The sequence below is a fragment of the Muntiacus reevesi genome, chromosome 3 (genome assembly GCF_963930625.1).
Source record: "Muntiacus reevesi chromosome 3, mMunRee1.1, whole genome shotgun sequence".
Classification (NCBI taxonomy): Eukaryota; Metazoa; Chordata; class Mammalia; order Artiodactyla; family Cervidae; genus Muntiacus; species Muntiacus reevesi.
This window is the reverse complement of record NC_089251.1, coordinates 86,447,168-86,464,116: the sequence shown is the minus strand read 5'-3', so window position 1 is coordinate 86,464,116 and position 16,949 is coordinate 86,447,168. Positions and strand designations below refer to the sequence as shown.

At 41.0% G+C, this 16,949-nt stretch overlaps 1 protein-coding gene across 4 annotated transcripts in view; it reads left to right on the top strand.

The window, feature by feature from the left end:
* LTBP1 (latent transforming growth factor beta binding protein 1) overlaps window positions 1-16,949 on the top strand; it is a 453,522-nt gene that overhangs the window by 39,472 nt on the left and 397,101 nt on the right. For all 4 annotated transcript variants that reach the window (XM_065929446.1, XM_065929445.1, XM_065929447.1 and 1 more), the window contains exon 3: window positions 10,430-10,727. In XM_065929446.1, coding sequence (XP_065785518.1) covers window positions 10,430-10,727 — 298 coding nt within the window. The remainder of the gene's footprint in view (window positions 1-10,429; window positions 10,728-16,949) is intronic.

Sequence of the window (16,949 nt, the reverse complement as noted above, 5' to 3'; positions counted from 1 at the left end):
GGCGGGTTCCTTACTGTCTAAGCCACCGGGGAAGCCCTGTGCTTATTACACATGTGTACCAGTGTTAGTACACACAATAAAATTATACTATTTTCAGAGAAGAAGCTTAACTAATGACTGAATAGCAAAATAACCTTGTGTTTTCAATACATTTTAATAATAACACTTAGAAACTTACAGTATCACTTTATAATTCTAATTTTGAAAGGTTATATAATACCATCCTTTACTCAATCTATATGCTGCTTTTGCATTTTTCATTGGTATAAATAACACTGCTGTGGACAGCTGGGCGTAAGTGTGTGTATAGTTATTTTCTTTTTTAAACTATTTTCTTGGGGTAAATTTCTAGAAATGAAGCTACCAAAATAGCCTGAAACATATTGTTGAAACATATTGCTTTCTAAAAGGCTTGTATCATTTTACTACCCTTTATTACACTTTGTATTAATATTCTACATGTCTTTTTAAAAAAATACAAAGTAGCCATAATATTGTACATCCTTGGTTTAGTTGGCATTTCTTTTGATGACTTCGTTAATTTAGACAGTATACCACAGGTTTACTTACTAATTGTATTTTTTTTTGTCTCAATTGTCTACTTCTGGCCTTTTTTCACTTTTTCAATTTTGGTCTTAATTTGTTAAAGACAGCTTTTGTTAATTCTTCCTACATAATATCATTTTCTGAAAATTTTCTGGTTTTTCCTCATTTTTCTTTTGCTATTTTAAATTAAATATTTACATAGTAAAAACTTGTAGATCCTTAACTTTATTTTCTTTTTCACTGACTTAAGAAAAAACAACAAAACTTCATAAAACAGCAGTAATAAGACCAGAAACAGAACCCATAAAAATTGCTGGCGGTTTTTTCATTAGGTAACTTATGACTTAATTATTATACTCTGTGAATGATTTCACAGTTATTGATGGCATCAGGAGGAGTGTGCTTGGCCTAGGCCGACCATCTATTTTAAATTAAATCACTTGGTAACAAGCTTCTCCTGCTGAACTCAGGCTTCCAGAACCTCCACCCTCCAGAATACAGCTCCCGGGGTATTAGGCAGACGAGGGCTCAGTCCTTGACATAAAGGCAGTGAAGGCTTCATAAAGCCCTGAGATTCTTCACTCAACCTTTGGGTCTCATATATTCCATGTAATTTGTGCTATGCTTAGCCATCTGACTATCTGCTTGGTTAAGTTGTCACTTGAGAGTAGATTAGAAAAGCAAACAGCCTAGAAAGGCTGGGGAGAGATCCTGACTTGAAGAGCGGGGCACTCTGAAAGCTCACACACACTTTTCATAGAGCTGTCCAAAACCTATGAGTTAGTAAACGTCTTGGTGCTTGATTCACCTATGTAAAGCGTTTGATTTTGTGGAACTCTTCATTATTCCACAAGGCTGGATAGAAAAGGTGTTGGGGTTTATACTATTGTTTTTTGCTCCTTAGGGATTTTGGAGGAAGCTGACCCAGAGATACTCACCATGAACGTGCAGCATTTTGTTTAAGTTTGGCACAAGGGGCATACAGAATAAGAGCAGACGAAAATGTGTGACCTCATCCTATGAGTCTTGTGATCTGATATCACTTAGTGTTATTGAATGACTTCAAAGGGCAGCTGGGAATTACTGTGAAGACACACACACAGCAAAGCAGTTTCTCACCTGCTGTCTCTGATCACAGGAGACACAGTTAGACTTACATTTCTCCCTGGGACATATGCAGTCGACATGCTGTAACTTGCTTGGAGTTAGGCAAGGGGCAGAGATTCACTCTGTTTGCCCTGTGTGGGCTGGGACGGGTTTTAAATATAACTAAGAGCTACTTTTTTAGAATTAAGAGCAATAGAGCTTGAGGTTCAGGGCATGGGACACTTCCTAAAAATACAGTCACTAAACTTTTAAAGAACATTAGGATCAGCTTGTTAAACTGGAGTAGGATTCAAATGTAGGAAGAAATCTGAGAGGATTTACTGTTTGGAGCAAAAATTGAGGATTTGTTTCAAAAGATGAGTGTTTTCCTAAGACCATCTCTGTGGCCACAATGGGGTAGCATTTTGTGGTCCATTCTTCTCACCCAGGTCTTGATGTGGGCTTTCTGCAAGCCCACTGTGTGCACACTGGGTTCATTATTGTCGTGTGGGGCTTCCCGGGTGGCTTAGTGGTAAAGAATCCACCTGCCAAGCAGGAGATGCAAGAGGCTCTGGTTTGATCCCTGGGTCAGGAAGATCCCCTGGAGTAGGAAATGGCAACCCGCTCTAGTATTCTTGCCTGGAAGATTCCATGGACAGAGGAGCCTGGTGGGTTACAGTCCAGGGGGTCGCAAAGAATTGGACACGACTGAGCAGAGCACCGCATTGTGATGTTGGCAGTTTCTGCCCCTTTGACCGACCTCATCCCTGTGATCACCCTTTCACCCCATGATTAAGAATCAGGTTTTAACTGTCTTCAATTCTCAATTGCCTTTTGTTGGCTTATTTTAAAAAAAAATTATTTTGATTTTGAAAAAATTTTGTAAAGTATACAGGAAAGTAAAAAGAGTATAGTAGCTAGCATTTGTGTATCTACTACCAACAGCTAACACCCATTGTCATATTTTCTATACATATTTTTTAAAAATAATGTAGGCCAATTTTAAAGTCTTTATTAAATTTGTTACAGTATTGCTTCTATGTTTTGGTGTTTTGGTCATGAGACATGTGGGATCTTAGCCCCCCGACCAGGAATTGAACCTGCATCCCCTGCACTGGAAAGCAAAGCCTTCACTGCTGGACCACCAGGGAAGTCCCCCATCTTTTTATTTTTTAAAGAAAAACAATTCCAATAAAGTGACCTATTTCCTTCTCTGGAATTGTTCCATGTCCTTCCCTGAGATGTCATGGTTATGAATTTAGTGGGAATCCAATACATATTTTAATGCGTTTGTTGATTTCATATGTATCCTTAAAAACAAGGAGTAGTAGTTTATGTCTTTAAAAATTACATGAACAGTATTATAGTATCATATAAAGAATAGTACTACAAAGTAGCATTTTATAACTACTTTCTTCGGTCAACATTATTTTCACAAGGTTCATCCCTGTTGCTTGGCGTATAGATCTAGATCATGATTTTAACTGCTGTAAACAATTCCATATATGAATATACCACAGTTTATCAATTCATCTGTCAGTGTCACTATTTTCCTACTAATTGGTATATATGTCTGCTTGAGCAAATGACAGCCTAGAAGTGAAATTGCTAGGCGTTAGGTTTTTCACATCATAACCTTACTAAACGTTGCCATATTGCTTCTTAGAGAGGTGAGTATCCTATACACTTCCATGAACAGTATATGAGTTTCCATTTCCCCGTATCTTTGCTATCACTTGGTGGTAACAGACTTATTGTGTCTCCTAAGTATGGAATTGCATCTCAGTGTTGTTTTGATCTGCAGTTCTCTGATTGTTGGAGAGGTTGTGTATCTTTTCACATGTATTTTACATTTCACCATCTGTGAATAGCCAGCTCACATCCTTTGTCCATATTTTGCTTTGTTTTTCCTATCTATTTTTAGGAATTCTTGATATATCTGGTTATTAGTCCTTTGTTAAATATACTGCGAGGGTCGTCTTTTTGTCATTTGTGCTTCAGTGTTTTGTATGCTGTCTTTTAAGTTTTAATACAGTCAAGTTCATCAATCCTTTTGGATTTTTACTTACTGTTTTCACATTTGAGAAATTCTTCCTTGTCCCAAATCTTAGATATTCTGTCACATTTTTTCTTAAGTTTTATAGATCTAGAATGCACGGGCTTCCCAGGTGGTGCTAGTGATAAGGAACCCGCCTGCCAGTGCAGGAGACAGAAGAACTTTGGGTTTGATCCCTGGGTTGGGAAGATCTGGAAGAGGGCATGGCAACCCACTCCAGTGTTCTTGCCTGGAGAATCTCATGGACGGAGGAGCCTGGTGGGCTACAGTCCATGGGGTCTCACCGAGTTGAACGCAACTGAAGGCCTTGGAACACACCAGAATGCATACTCCTATGTTGGGTAGGGATCTAGTTTTGGTTTTTTTAGATGGGTGGCTCTTTCTTTTTCAACACCATTTATTTAGTCTATTTTTTTTACAGGGTTGTTATATCTCCTCCATCATGTATCAAGCCTCCATTTATATTTGAGTCTGTTTCTAAGCTTTCTGTTAAATTTCAATGATCTGTTTTTCTCTTTGAACAAGTACTACATTCTTATCTGCTATTATAGTCTGTAGAATCTCTTGATTATCTACATAACCACTTAGATAAACTGAAATAATGTTACATTTGTTTCATTTTAGATCTTTTATTTCTTTTTCCTTGTTTTGCCATGGGACTTACAATATAACATCAACTATAGAAGCTATTGTGGGCATTTAGACTTGTTTCCAGCTATCATAGGAACGTTTCTACAATTTCCACATAATATTTGCTGTAGGTTTTGGTATCCTCTTTGGTATGTGGGGGGCTTCCCTGGTAGCTCAGATGGTAAAGCGTTTCCCTACAACGCGGGAGACCTGGGTTCAATCCCTGGGTCGGGAAGATCCCCTGGACAAGGAAATGGCAACCCATTCCAGTACTCTTGCCTGGAAAATCCAATGGACTGAGGATGCTGGTAGGCTACAGTCCATGGGGTCGCAAACAATCGGACACGACTGAGCGACTTCACTTCATTTGGGATTTGCTGTAGGTACTGTTTATCAGAACAAGGAAATCCTTTTGTATTCCTAGTTGTCTTAACAGTTTTTGTTTGTTATTATGAATAAGTGATGAATTTCATTGGAAAATTTTTGCCTTCACCGAGACAAGTTCTCATCTAATTTTTTATTGTTCGGAATTCCATGGAAAGAGTGACTGACATCCTTATATTTCTTGAATTAATTTGGCTTGGAAATAGTGTTATATTAGATTTACTAATTTTTTTTTTAGGAATTGTCCATGTATATATTCTTAACTGTGATTTGTGTGTGAGTTTTCTTTTGTGTATGATTCTTTGTGTCTGTGTACAGTTCTTGCCTGATTTTGACGTTGAGGTTTTACTTTTAAAGGGAGTCGAGTTCTGGGGTCTGTACTGAACATCCTGACTCTGGCAGGCCAGGACTGGGAATTTGCAGCGTACAGGTCCTGGGTGGTTTATTGCACTCTATGCCTGTGCAGCTCAGTATCAGGTGAAGACTCCAGGACTCTCCGCAGATCTCTCCTGTTCAGGACTCTGCCTGCAGATCCCAGCCGCTCAGCCTTTATCACACTGTGCGTGGTGATCCTTGCTGCATAGTGGTCGACCAAGTGCCTCCTGCAGGCGGTTACGGTGATCCTAGGCTCCCCTCTTGATGCCCTTCTCTTAGGATTCACAGTCTTCTCTTGCCAGTTGTCCGGTATCTGACAACAGTTGTCTTATATCTTTCATCTAGTTTTCGAGCTGTCATGGCAAAAAGGCTTGTTTGGTAACAGTTATTCCATCATGCCCAGCTGTGGAAGTCTGTTTCTTTAATCTAAAAAAAAGTCTTTAAAAATGATTGTTCTGTGTTTGGAATGGGAGATGTGGTAGAGGTTAATTCACTGTGCTTATCTCGAGCAGAAGTCCTTTTATTGGATTATCTACTTAATAAATTGTGGGCTTCCCCCATTTCTAATTCCTTTTCACAAAAAAAAAAGCTTTCAGAAGCTTTTTTCCAACTTCACCTGAATGTCTTAGGCTAATTCTCTTAATGCACTTTTGAATTGGAGGTTTAGTACCTTATCACAGCTCCTATCATCCCTTTGTGATCTTTTCTTGTGAGTTCATGACCAGTTTCAGAGGGTTCTTCCCATTCAGAGTTTTTCTAGAATGGTTGAATCTGAGCCTCTGTAATTGTTTAATATACATGCTGCTAAATGCCACTGCAGGCCGTATGTGTTAGCAAAGTATACTTAGATATTAATTTTGATTTAAAAGCATCTTTGAAAGCTTGGAGACTGACTGAATAACTGGTAAACCACATCCAGGGGTGTAGATGTTATTATGGACCCACTTATTATCTTCCTTTTATAGATGTCCTGAAGTTCCAGCATTCTTGGAAAGAGATGGATCTACTTTGACATTGATCAGTCAACCAAGATGAGGTGCAGGCTCCTGTCCTTGAGTACAAAAAGTTCTGTCTTAGTCAATTATCTGACTTCATGGTTTACATTCTAGTTGGGAAATAAAAGAGCTTTGTTAAAAGATGGTTAATATATGTGACCATACAGGTGAGATGTGAAGTGAATGATGAAAATGGCGCAGGTCAGGGTGAGTGGGCATTTGGAAGGGACTTCACAGAGAAGCAGGACGTTTCAGATGAATAAACGCTTGAGGGGGCTGGCCCATATTGCGGGACAGGGCACCCTATGTACAGAGGCAAGAAAGGGTGAGCTTTTGCAGGGGTGGACTGGGGGCGGTGGGTGATGAGGATGGAAAGAGGGGGTGGGTTCCAGATGAGGGCCTTGAATGTATCTCCTGGCAGCTAGAATATGTTGAAAACTTTTAAATGAAGGAGAAAAAATTCAAAAAGCAACTCTTTGGGAAGATGATCAGCAAGTCTGGTAGGATTTTATTCCCTTACCGTCGGGTCTCCTGTTTGGCTGCACATTGCCATCAGCTAGGGAGTTAAAAGGAGAAGGCACTGGCACCCCACTCCAGTACTCTTGCCTGGAAAATCCCATGGACGGAGGAGCTGGTGGGCTGCAGTCCATGGGGTCGTGAAGAGTCATACACGACTGAGCAACTTCACTTTCGTTTTTCACTTTCATGCATTGGAGAAGAAAATGGCAACCCACTCCAGTGTTCTTGCCTGGAGAATCCCAGGAACGAGGGAGCCTGGTGGGCTGCCATCTATGGGGTCTCACAGAGTTGGACATGACTGAAGTGACTTAGCAGCTTAGCAGGGAGTTAAAAAACCGAAAAACAAAAGTGACCAGTGAGCCCCTTTCCCCAGAGATTCTGATTCAACCAGCCTGGAGTCACACCTGGGTTTTGTGCCGGTGTGAAAGCTCCCCAGGTAGTTCTGCTGTGCTGCAAAGCCTGAGAACCGCTGCCCCACCCACTGATAAGATCTCCATAGTGTTCACTCATTGTGTGGAACCTCAGCTGGCCTGGGCAAATGCAGGATGACTGATGGATAACATTTTTAAAGAACTTCCGTAAGATTTAAAATATTCCACATAGTTCAATATCTCAGTTAGAATAACAGTTTTCTCCAGAAATAGTGTCACAGAGAACCAACCAGTGACTCCTAAAGGGGAGAGAGGAGGAGGGGGGAAACATTAGGGGTATGGGCTTAGCAGATACAAACTGGTGTGTATGAAATAGAGAAGCAACAAGGATATATTGGAGTATAATCTGTAAACATACTAAATATCTGTGCTGGCACCTGAAACTAATGTAACATTGTAAGTCAACTATACTTGAATTTAAAAAAAACAGTTTTCTCATACACGCCTACAAATTTTTACACTGACCATGAAGTAGTGACAAATGTATAAATTTTTGAAAGGGACTGATAATTATCTTGAGAATTTAGTCACATGGAAGAATTTTTTAATTTTTTGTGTTAAAAACAGAAGGGCAACATAAAACAGACACAGCCATGAGAGTAAGAATTCAGTAAGCCACTGCAGTGTGAAAACAAACTTGCAGTGACAAAAATGTAAATTCTCAAAAAAGGTGTTGGGGGAAGACCGCTAGTTTGTGCATCACCTGGCAGGCAGTCAGATGGCTGGGCTCTGGTTTGGGATTTAGCAGGCCAGGGGCCAGCCAAATATGCATTTCTAAAGTGTTTCCAGGTGATGCTGCGGCTTTGTCCAGGCACCACACATTGAGAAGTGACATGTGGGAACCACTATTGCACGAAGTCCAAATGTGGTGGGAAAAACGGCTTGATCAAATGTGGTTGCAGGACGTCAGTTTTGCTTTTCATGTCAGGGGAGGGGCTTTTCTTGGCCATTGGGGAATCTGTTCCCTTACCTGCTCCGCCTCCCCCACCCCCCGACTCCCGCAGTGTAAGCCAGCCCTACCTATGTTCTCCAGGAGGCCCAAATGGGGAAGGTGGAAGAGAAAGTCATCTCATCAGTCTCCTTATTGTCTCTTAAAACTTACTGTGAAAGGATAGTATTGTATATATATGTAACTACTATTATGTAAAGTGTCCTTTTTTGGTGTGAGTTTAAAGGTTTTCTTTTTTTTTTCTTTTATTATTTTTTCCCTGCTCCCCTCATCCTTCCATATGCAAAATTGGAAGAGTTAGGAAAAAAAAAACAAGGCTACCCTTATACTTCTAACTCATCCTCCAGACGGCCCCTCGTTGGCTATTCTAGGTGTTTTGGGGGAGATGTCTGTGCTTGGCTTCCACCTAGGTACCAGCTTTTGTCAGCCACTCGAGCAGCCTTCCTGAGAGATTAGTAGACATTTGCAATACACCTTGGGAGGGAGAAGCGGAAATCATTCTCAGATGTTAAACCGAGACATGTTTCTAATTGAAAGCATGAAGAGAATGTGTACATGAAAGTGCCTGGGGGTGGGGGGTGATCTCTGGCAGAGGCTCAGCTTTGAAAGCCCCGTCCTTTCCCGCTGGTGACCACTTCTGCTGTCTCTGGGTGGAGCCCATTTCCATTCCTGTGACGGTCCCTGAGGAGGGACCGATGATCATGTTGGCCAGGAAAGCACGGATGAATTAGACTCCTGAACTCTCGAAGGGCATAGCTTTTTGACTTTGGCTTCTAGAAGCCTAATATGGAAAGAGCCCTTGGGGACCATTTTAGAAAAGCGGCTACTGCCCTCCTCCTGCCTGGGACTTGTGTAGGTGCAGAGGCCAAGCTTAAGTAACTCACCCCAGGGTCACCTCGGGAGCTGGCGGCGTTTTTCTTTCCTTTTTTTCCTTTTTTTAAGAATCCTTCTCAACTCTTAGAAAATTTGTCAGCCTGGTATTCTGATGCTTGACAGTTATTTCTTATCATTTGCTATAGCTAATAGGAATTATAGGAAAATAGGAAAAGTATCTTCTCTCTTTTATAGGAAATTAGGGGGTTTCAGGGTTTTTAGGTCTTGGTCATTGGTTCCTCCATGGCTGAGCCTCCTCTGGTGTGTATTCTTCATCTATTTTGTAATTGCTTCTAGACTGAATCCTAGGTTGAATTGTATGGGAGGTTTAGTATTGTGATCTGCCTCAGGACAGAGAGTTTAGTCAAAGAGGGCTGATACCAAAAGGCTGGTGTAAATAAATGGTACAAATAAAGAAGGGTCTGAAGGAATCATGTCTGTAGGCCTATGATGTTAATAAAATTTAAGTCATGAATTTTATGACATATAACATCTAAACTCCCAGGGACCTTGCCTGTGATAAAATCCACTCACCTTGCCCGTGACCCATCGCCCTGCTAACTTTAAAACTCTGCTTGGCCACAAGTCTGGTGATGCAGTACATGCGTTCATGGGACTTCCATGGCCGTCCAGTGGTAAGACTTTGGCGTCCAATGCAGGGGGTGTAGGTTTGATCCCTGATCAGGAAGCTGTGATTCCACATGCTTCATGGCCCAAAATCAAAAACATAAAACAGCCACAATATTGTAACAAATTAAATAAGGACTTTAAAAATGGTCCGTATTAAAAAAAAAACAAAACAAAAACCCAAAGTAAATGCATCCTAGCTAATAGGAGATAAATAGGTAGTTTCTTTTTGATTGTCTTTTGTTAGAAGATTAAGGGTATACTGGCTTTTAAAATATATAATGCATGTATAAAAGTGTATGTTAGATGACTTTCAATCTTTCTACCTTTGCTTTTTCTTTCAAAAAAAAAAAAAATAGGTTGACTAAACTTCTGAACAGTCACTCCAAACTTTGATAGCTTAATGCCAGATGAAGGCCATTACCCTCTTGGGGGGTTTGGGTTTGGGACTGGGCTTCTGTTTTTTTTTTTTGCCAAGACTTGTTTGGATACCTAAAGTTTAAACTTAAGCCATGGAACACGACTTAAAAAAGGACAGAGGACTTTGTTTTTTCCCCCCTGTATTTCTGATGCATTTCTGAGCAGCAGCTATAGTAAAGTGGTCAAAAATATGGCTTTGGAGCCAGTTCACTTGAATTCATATCCAAGCTCTTTTATTTATTGATGATTGTGGGACTTTTGGCAAATTTTATAACCCCGTGCCTGATTCTTCATCAGTAAAATGGGCAAAATAAAACATCTCCTTAAATCAGTTGCTGGGGGTGGAGGGGGTACATTTGTCAGTATCTATTAGAACAATGCCTGGCATATATGAAACCATTAATAAATATTCGCTATTATCATCACCATCATTTTATTTCATTGAGGAACAGCCCAATGCTAGTGGTAAGCATCTGGAAAAATTAGTGAAGTCTGTACTGCTCTCCCTCAAAGCGTGTCTTCTGTTGTCTTCCCACAGCAAGCTGTGTCCCACCATGTCAGAATGGAGGGATGTGTCTCCGACCTCAGCTGTGTGTGTGTAAGCCAGGGACCAAGGGCAAAGCCTGTGAGACGACAGTTGCCCAGGACACCTCGCCCCCAGTCTTCGGAGGGCAGAGTCCTGCGGCCGCTTCCTCCTGGGTCCCTCCTGAGCAAGCCACAAAGCACACTTCATCCAAGAAGGCAGACCTCATCCCAAGAGTCAGCCCCGTGGCCCAGATGACCTTGACCCTCAAGCCGAAGCCTTCAGTGGGACTCTCCCAGCAGATCCATTCTCAGTGAGTGTTTTGAACTTGCCTTCAGCTCGGGAGCATCTTAATGTTCTCTTGGATGTATTGCTTTAAATCACTCTTCCTATCCTGCACAATTTGCAGAAATCACGTGGATAATAATGTCTTTCCTTAAGATTTTGCATTTTATGTTTACATATCAAGTCTCTTTAAAATAGTTGATATGCGTGTTTAGCCTCTGCAGGGAAGATTTACCACAAGCATTAAGCAAAGAAGTGGTGAGGATTAAGGGGATCAAGGGTGGAAGCGAATAATATAGTTGTTTGATTATGGTGGAGTTAAAAAAAGTCTTTATTTTTTTGAGGTGGGGGGTGCTTTAAAGCTTTTGAAGTCATAATGCAAAAAGAGAAGTGGTGAGTGTAATTTTATAGGTACATGGAAAAGGTAGGAACTCAACTTTGCACAGAGAAGGGATTCAAATGAAAGTGCATCTTGGGAAAGAGAATTATTCTACCTCGGTAGCAAGTGAAGTGTATCTTCTAGTAAACACCCTGTTTACCTCCCAGTTGCTATGCAGGTCCATTTTTGGTGAATGAGCTTGTGTTTTATTTATAGGAACTTTTTCTTTTTTTTTTTTTTTTTTTAGCATTAGGAAGTCAGTGCTATTCTGAACAAAATGAACACTCTGTAAAGACAGGGTCCTTACACAAATTGTTTCCTTTTAATTAGCTACTCTATGTGGATAACAAGATGCAGAATTTACTATAGCTATCACTTGTCATTTGTCTAGGAATGTAAAATACAGGAAGTGCTCAACTTAAAAATGACCCAGCAGTTCATCTGTAAGTCACTTGCTTAGAATTTTGAATGCTCCCCGCCCCCCAGCCCTGAGATAGCTTCCACCTGGTGATTAGTATCCCATCAGCCCACAGAAGTGATTTAATCTGTTACTGCAGATGAAATTATCCTAATTTATACTTCCCCTGTGAATAGGCCACCTACTGTCCTTGCTAGTGAGGTCCTGATAACTTTTTCCTTTCTCTTATTCCCTCCTCAGTTCTCTTCTTTCTGATTTTATTTTTCTCCCCTCTCATTCCTTCTTGCCTCCTGCTTCAGTTCTACCTTTTTGAAGAGATTTGGGATGTTGCCCTGGAATCTAACCACTTTGCTACCATTTCATCTGAAAACTCATCCTCTAGCCCTCAGCAAGAAGGAATGGTAGTTATAGCTTGCGCTTAATAAACTGCTTCCTGCTTGCCAGGTCCTGTTTCACATGCTTTGCATGTTTTATTTGTTTATAACTCACAATGACACCCCAGCAGGTAGGTGCCATTATTAACCCTATTTTACATATGAGGAAACTGAGGTGCAGAATGGTTAAACAATGTGTTCAAGCTTACACAGTTAATAAGTGAATATAAGTGTTAAGATAGAGGCTGAATAAAGAGAATATATGGACTTCCGTGGTGGCTCAGTGGTAAAGAATCCGGCTGCAATGCAGGAGATATAGGATATGCGGGCTTGATCCCTGGGTCAGAAAGATCCCCTGGAGGAGGGCATGGCAACCCATCCAGTGTTCTTGCCTGGAGAACCCCATGGGTAGAGGAGCCTGGTGGGCTACAGTCCATGGGGTCGCAGAGTTGGACACGACAGAGCAGCAGCAAGGAGAATATATATTGGGCTTAAATGGAGGCAGCCAGGCTCCAGCGTCCACACCCTGAAGCAGAGGCAAAGTTCTCTGTAAAGGGCTGGATAGTAACTATTTGGAGCTCTGTGGGACGTAGGGTTTCTGTGACAGCTTCTCAATTCCTCACAAAAGGAGCCAGAGACAGTGTGTAAGTATAACTCATCCACTTACGTTGATGATGTTGAAATTTGAGTTTCAGATAAATTTCATGCACCCAATTATACTGTTATTTTTCTCAGTCATTAAAAAATGTAAAAATCATTCTTAGCTTATTGGCAATATAGAAACAGACTGTGGGCCAGCTTTGATCCTTGAAGTGTAGTTTGCTGACCCCTTCTCCAAAGGATAGTAGCCCTTTTTTTGTGTGTCAGAACACAAATGTGACTACGCATCTTTGAAATGAAATAAAACTTTGGGTATATTGTAGCCAGATAGCCCTCTTCCAGTGTTGTTCTGTTTCTTAAAAACAAAGAACAATTCTGTGTTGAACTATGCCTTGGCAATCAGGAGTCAGACTACTGTGCATTGCAGTTATTTTTTTTCTAGTATAAACTGTGAAGTCATTTACGAGCAACTTCGTTCATCTTGAATATCATCATCCCCTGTTAGAATGTGACCCTCTATGATGTGTATATGTGGATTATTAGTGAGAATCATGTGTCAGATGTCAGATAAACCTTTCCCTCCTCCCTCTTTCTTTTTATGGTAGCAGCAGTGTAATTTAGACGAGAATGTTGTGAGTCGAAGAGGAGGCTAAGGTTTCAGCTCTAATTTGGCTTGGGGAAAATAGAAGTCATTAGATAATATACTTTAGGCTGAATGAAGATGCTTTTTTCATGATAATATTATTTTATGTGTTTGTGGGTGTGGCTACTACTGTGTCCTTTTGGGTGAGGAGAAGAGATGGCCCAAGATGCTAACAATTCTGATGGTTTCATAATAAACCTTCATCAGTTGCCCTGTTATCTGGGCACTGCAGCGAGTATTAAGACGTATAAGACCCAGTTCCGTTCTTAAGGAGATTTTGAAATGACAGATGTTCTCACTTGAGAGGCGTCCCAAGGGAGTGGTGTGGTTGACTCATGGGATGAATTTAGGTAAGGAGACATCACCTGAAATGTAAACTGCCAAGGAGGCACATGTGATAGGATCACTTTGGCTACTTTTGAGAAATGCAACCATTCTTAACCGTCTTTCCTACCATTGCTTACTTTAGGGTGTTTCAGGCCTTCGTTTTGTTTTTATCTAATGAAGGAGGAAATTATTAAGCTCCATAAAATGCTTGTAGACAGGGATTTCCCGGGCAGCTCAGTAGTCAAGACTCTGTGCTTCTACTGCAGGGGGTACAGACTCAATCCCTGGTCCAGGAGCTAAGATCCCTGAGAGGACCATACTGAGAGGTGTGGCCAAAAAAAAAAAAAAAAAATTCTTGTAGACATAAAGACACCTAAAATATAAAAATGTGGTTAGTGTTATATCCCTAATGTGCCATGTGAGATGCTACAGTCTTGATCATGTACAGTGTTGATCGTTGTGGTTTTTATTGGTCAACGTACTGTGCGTTGTTCAGGGGCTCGGGGTATACATTGAACAACCAAACATAATGTCTTCCTTCCTGGAGCCTATAGTCTGGAAGCGGGGAGATAATGAGTGCTGTATTTAAAGCATATCTTAGATTGTGGTTGGTGGTGTGGAGAGAATAAACATGCAAAGATGGGCAGGGAGTGTGGGGTGGGTGTGAGATGGGGAGGAGGGGGGGACTCTGATGGCTTTAAATAGGCTGTCAGGGAAGGTTCTCTTGAGAAGGTGATATTTAAGTGAGGAGGAGGTGGGGGTGTGGATCATGGAGATGTGTGGGGCTGGGGCAGAAGCTCCAGAGCGGGGTATGCCTGGCCTATTCGAGGAACGGGGGCTTTAGTAAAACTGTAATGTTGAAACTACACATTTTAGGCAGGTGAGGGTCAGATGAATTTGTTTAATGTTTGGCCACATTGGTTTTAGACAGCTTGACTTAGAAGCAGATACAAAGTTCTTTAGGAAATTGAAGGAAGGAATAATCATTTACAGATTTTGGAGCACAGAGGATGTGGAGGACATTGAAAAGATGGTTAAATTTGGACACAAAGAACTGGAGAAGAGCATTTATAGGAAAAACAATGATGTGACACCAGAAAGGCTGGTGTATTAGTTGTCTACTGATGTGTAATAGGTCCCCACAAATGTGGCAGCCTTAAACGATAAACATTTGTTGTCTGACAGTCTGTGGGTCAGGAACCCAGGAGGTGCTTGCTGGAAGCTCTAGCTCAGGGTCTCTTGTGAGGTTGCAGTCAGCAGGGGTGGCTCGCCTGGGGCTGGAGAACCCACTGCCAAGGTGACTTGTTGCCATGGTTGTCGGCAAGAGACTTCTTTTCCTTTCTACATGGACTCTCCGCAGAGCTGCCTGAGCATCCTCACAGCATGGCCACCGGCTTCTTCCTGAGCAAGTGAACCCCGGGCCACAGGCCCGTTATACTCCTATATGGCATACCTTCACCTCCACCTATTCCACTCATTAGAAATGAGTCACTTAGCTGAGTCCACTCTCAAAGGGACCGTAGTTAATAAGCTGCATTGCTTGAAGAGAGAAATAGGAAAGAATTCGTGAATGTTTAAAGTGACCACATTTAGGATATCATTTAATTGAAACTTGATATAAATGAAGACTAGTGGTACTGAAAGTTGTTAAAGGTTGGTTAAAAACCAAGTTAAAGACTACAATTTCAACAAAACAATTTTGAAAAGACACAAAACAAAATAGAAAAAGTAATTAAGGGGGAACCTAAATAGCTTAAAAGAGGGTTAAGAAGCAGATTAACCAATCACAATATTTAGATTATGTCTCTCTTGATGCAAATAAGTTGCAAATGAAAGAAAAAGATAATGATGATGACTTACAGGACAATAATGAAAATGCTGACATTGATTGGAAATTTGATGCTATGGAAGAGTGATTGTTGATTTGGAGGGCTGGGATGATAACCTTGTCATTATTTAAGGAAGGGAAATAATACTATTTACAGATGAAATTATCTGATGTCTGAGCTTTGATTGAAATACCCAGTGGGTTGAGGTATAGAGGTAACAAGTCTTGAGGGGATAATTATTGAGGCTAGATGATAGGCACACAATTATTATGCAGTCCTTTTTTTAAAATGTATTTTTGAAACTTTCTATAATAAAAAGTAACTAAAAAGAGAAAGATTCAAGTAGGAAGACTGCTAGGATTTTTCTTCTGCCTCAGGAGATTAATCTGGTTATAGCACATAAAATGGATTAGAACTAGTGGTAATTGGTAATTTGGAGGGTGACTCTGTAACAGATGAAGTAGTGTTGGTAATGTAGAGGAAAGATGTGAGCTCAGGAACTACTTTTTAATAAATATATTTATTTATTTGATTGCACTAGGTCTTAGTTGCGGCATGTGGGATCCTCAGTCTTCATTGCAACATGTAGGATCTTCAGTCTTCACTGTGGCATTAGGATCTTTAGCTGTGGCATTTGTGGTCTAGTTCCCCAACCAGGGATTGAACCTGGGCCACCTGCTTTGGCAGTGCAGAGTCTTAGCTACTGAACTACCAGGCAAGTCCCAGGAGTTATTGTTAAACACCTTTTGTGTTAGTGTTAGTCATTTAGTCGTGTCTGACTCTTTGTGACCCCATGGACTGTAGCCTGCCAAGCTCCTCTGTCCACGGGATTCTCCAGGCAAGAACACTGGAGTGGGTAGCCCTTTAATTCTTCAGGGGATCTTCCCGACCCAGGGATCAATCCCAGGTCTCCCAATTGCAGGCATTCTTTACTGTCTTTACCGTCTGAGCCACCAGGGCACCTAATCACTGGTGGGAGGCAAAGAAAACGAGAATCGGGTATTATCTAGGCTTAGGACTGTGGGAAAAAGGGAGGATGTGAAGTCTTTCTATTTTGCTGTTCTTCAAGATTTCTTGGTAATTTCATGGGTCTCCAAGATCTTTGATGGTTGATACTTGGTGAATGGATGATTTCTGACAGAACTTTATGGCTGAATAGCCAAGATCATCCTCTGTACCCCATCAGGGACTAAAGGCAAGTGGGTATCAGTGGTACATACCTGGCCACTTGGTCAGGTATTGGTTTGGAAAGACCTTGGTCATGGCATTCTGGCAGTGGTCTTTGCAATAGCTGGTAATTCCATTCATGCTTTTCATTGAAGTTTACTATTATGGTGTTCTTTTTTCCAGTTTTCCAGGCCACATCTTGGACCTTCCATGAGCTAGAGAAAAGACCAAATGATGCCTCATTTTCCTGTGTATAAGTTTTGGGAGTCATTTTTCTTATTCTTTAAACTTTTGAGTCACTTTATAATCCTGCATTCCTTGAAAAGTCCATGTGAACACTTCAGGGTCCTTTCATAATTGCATCCTATAGATGTTGTTCATATATAGCTATCCATTTACTATATATAGCTTCAGTATTTACTGAGGAATTGTCATTGTTAGGTCACAGGTGCACCTGCAATGTCTGTCTTTAGTTCTAGATGTGGAAGGGCATTAATGCTTGTGTGTTGTGGC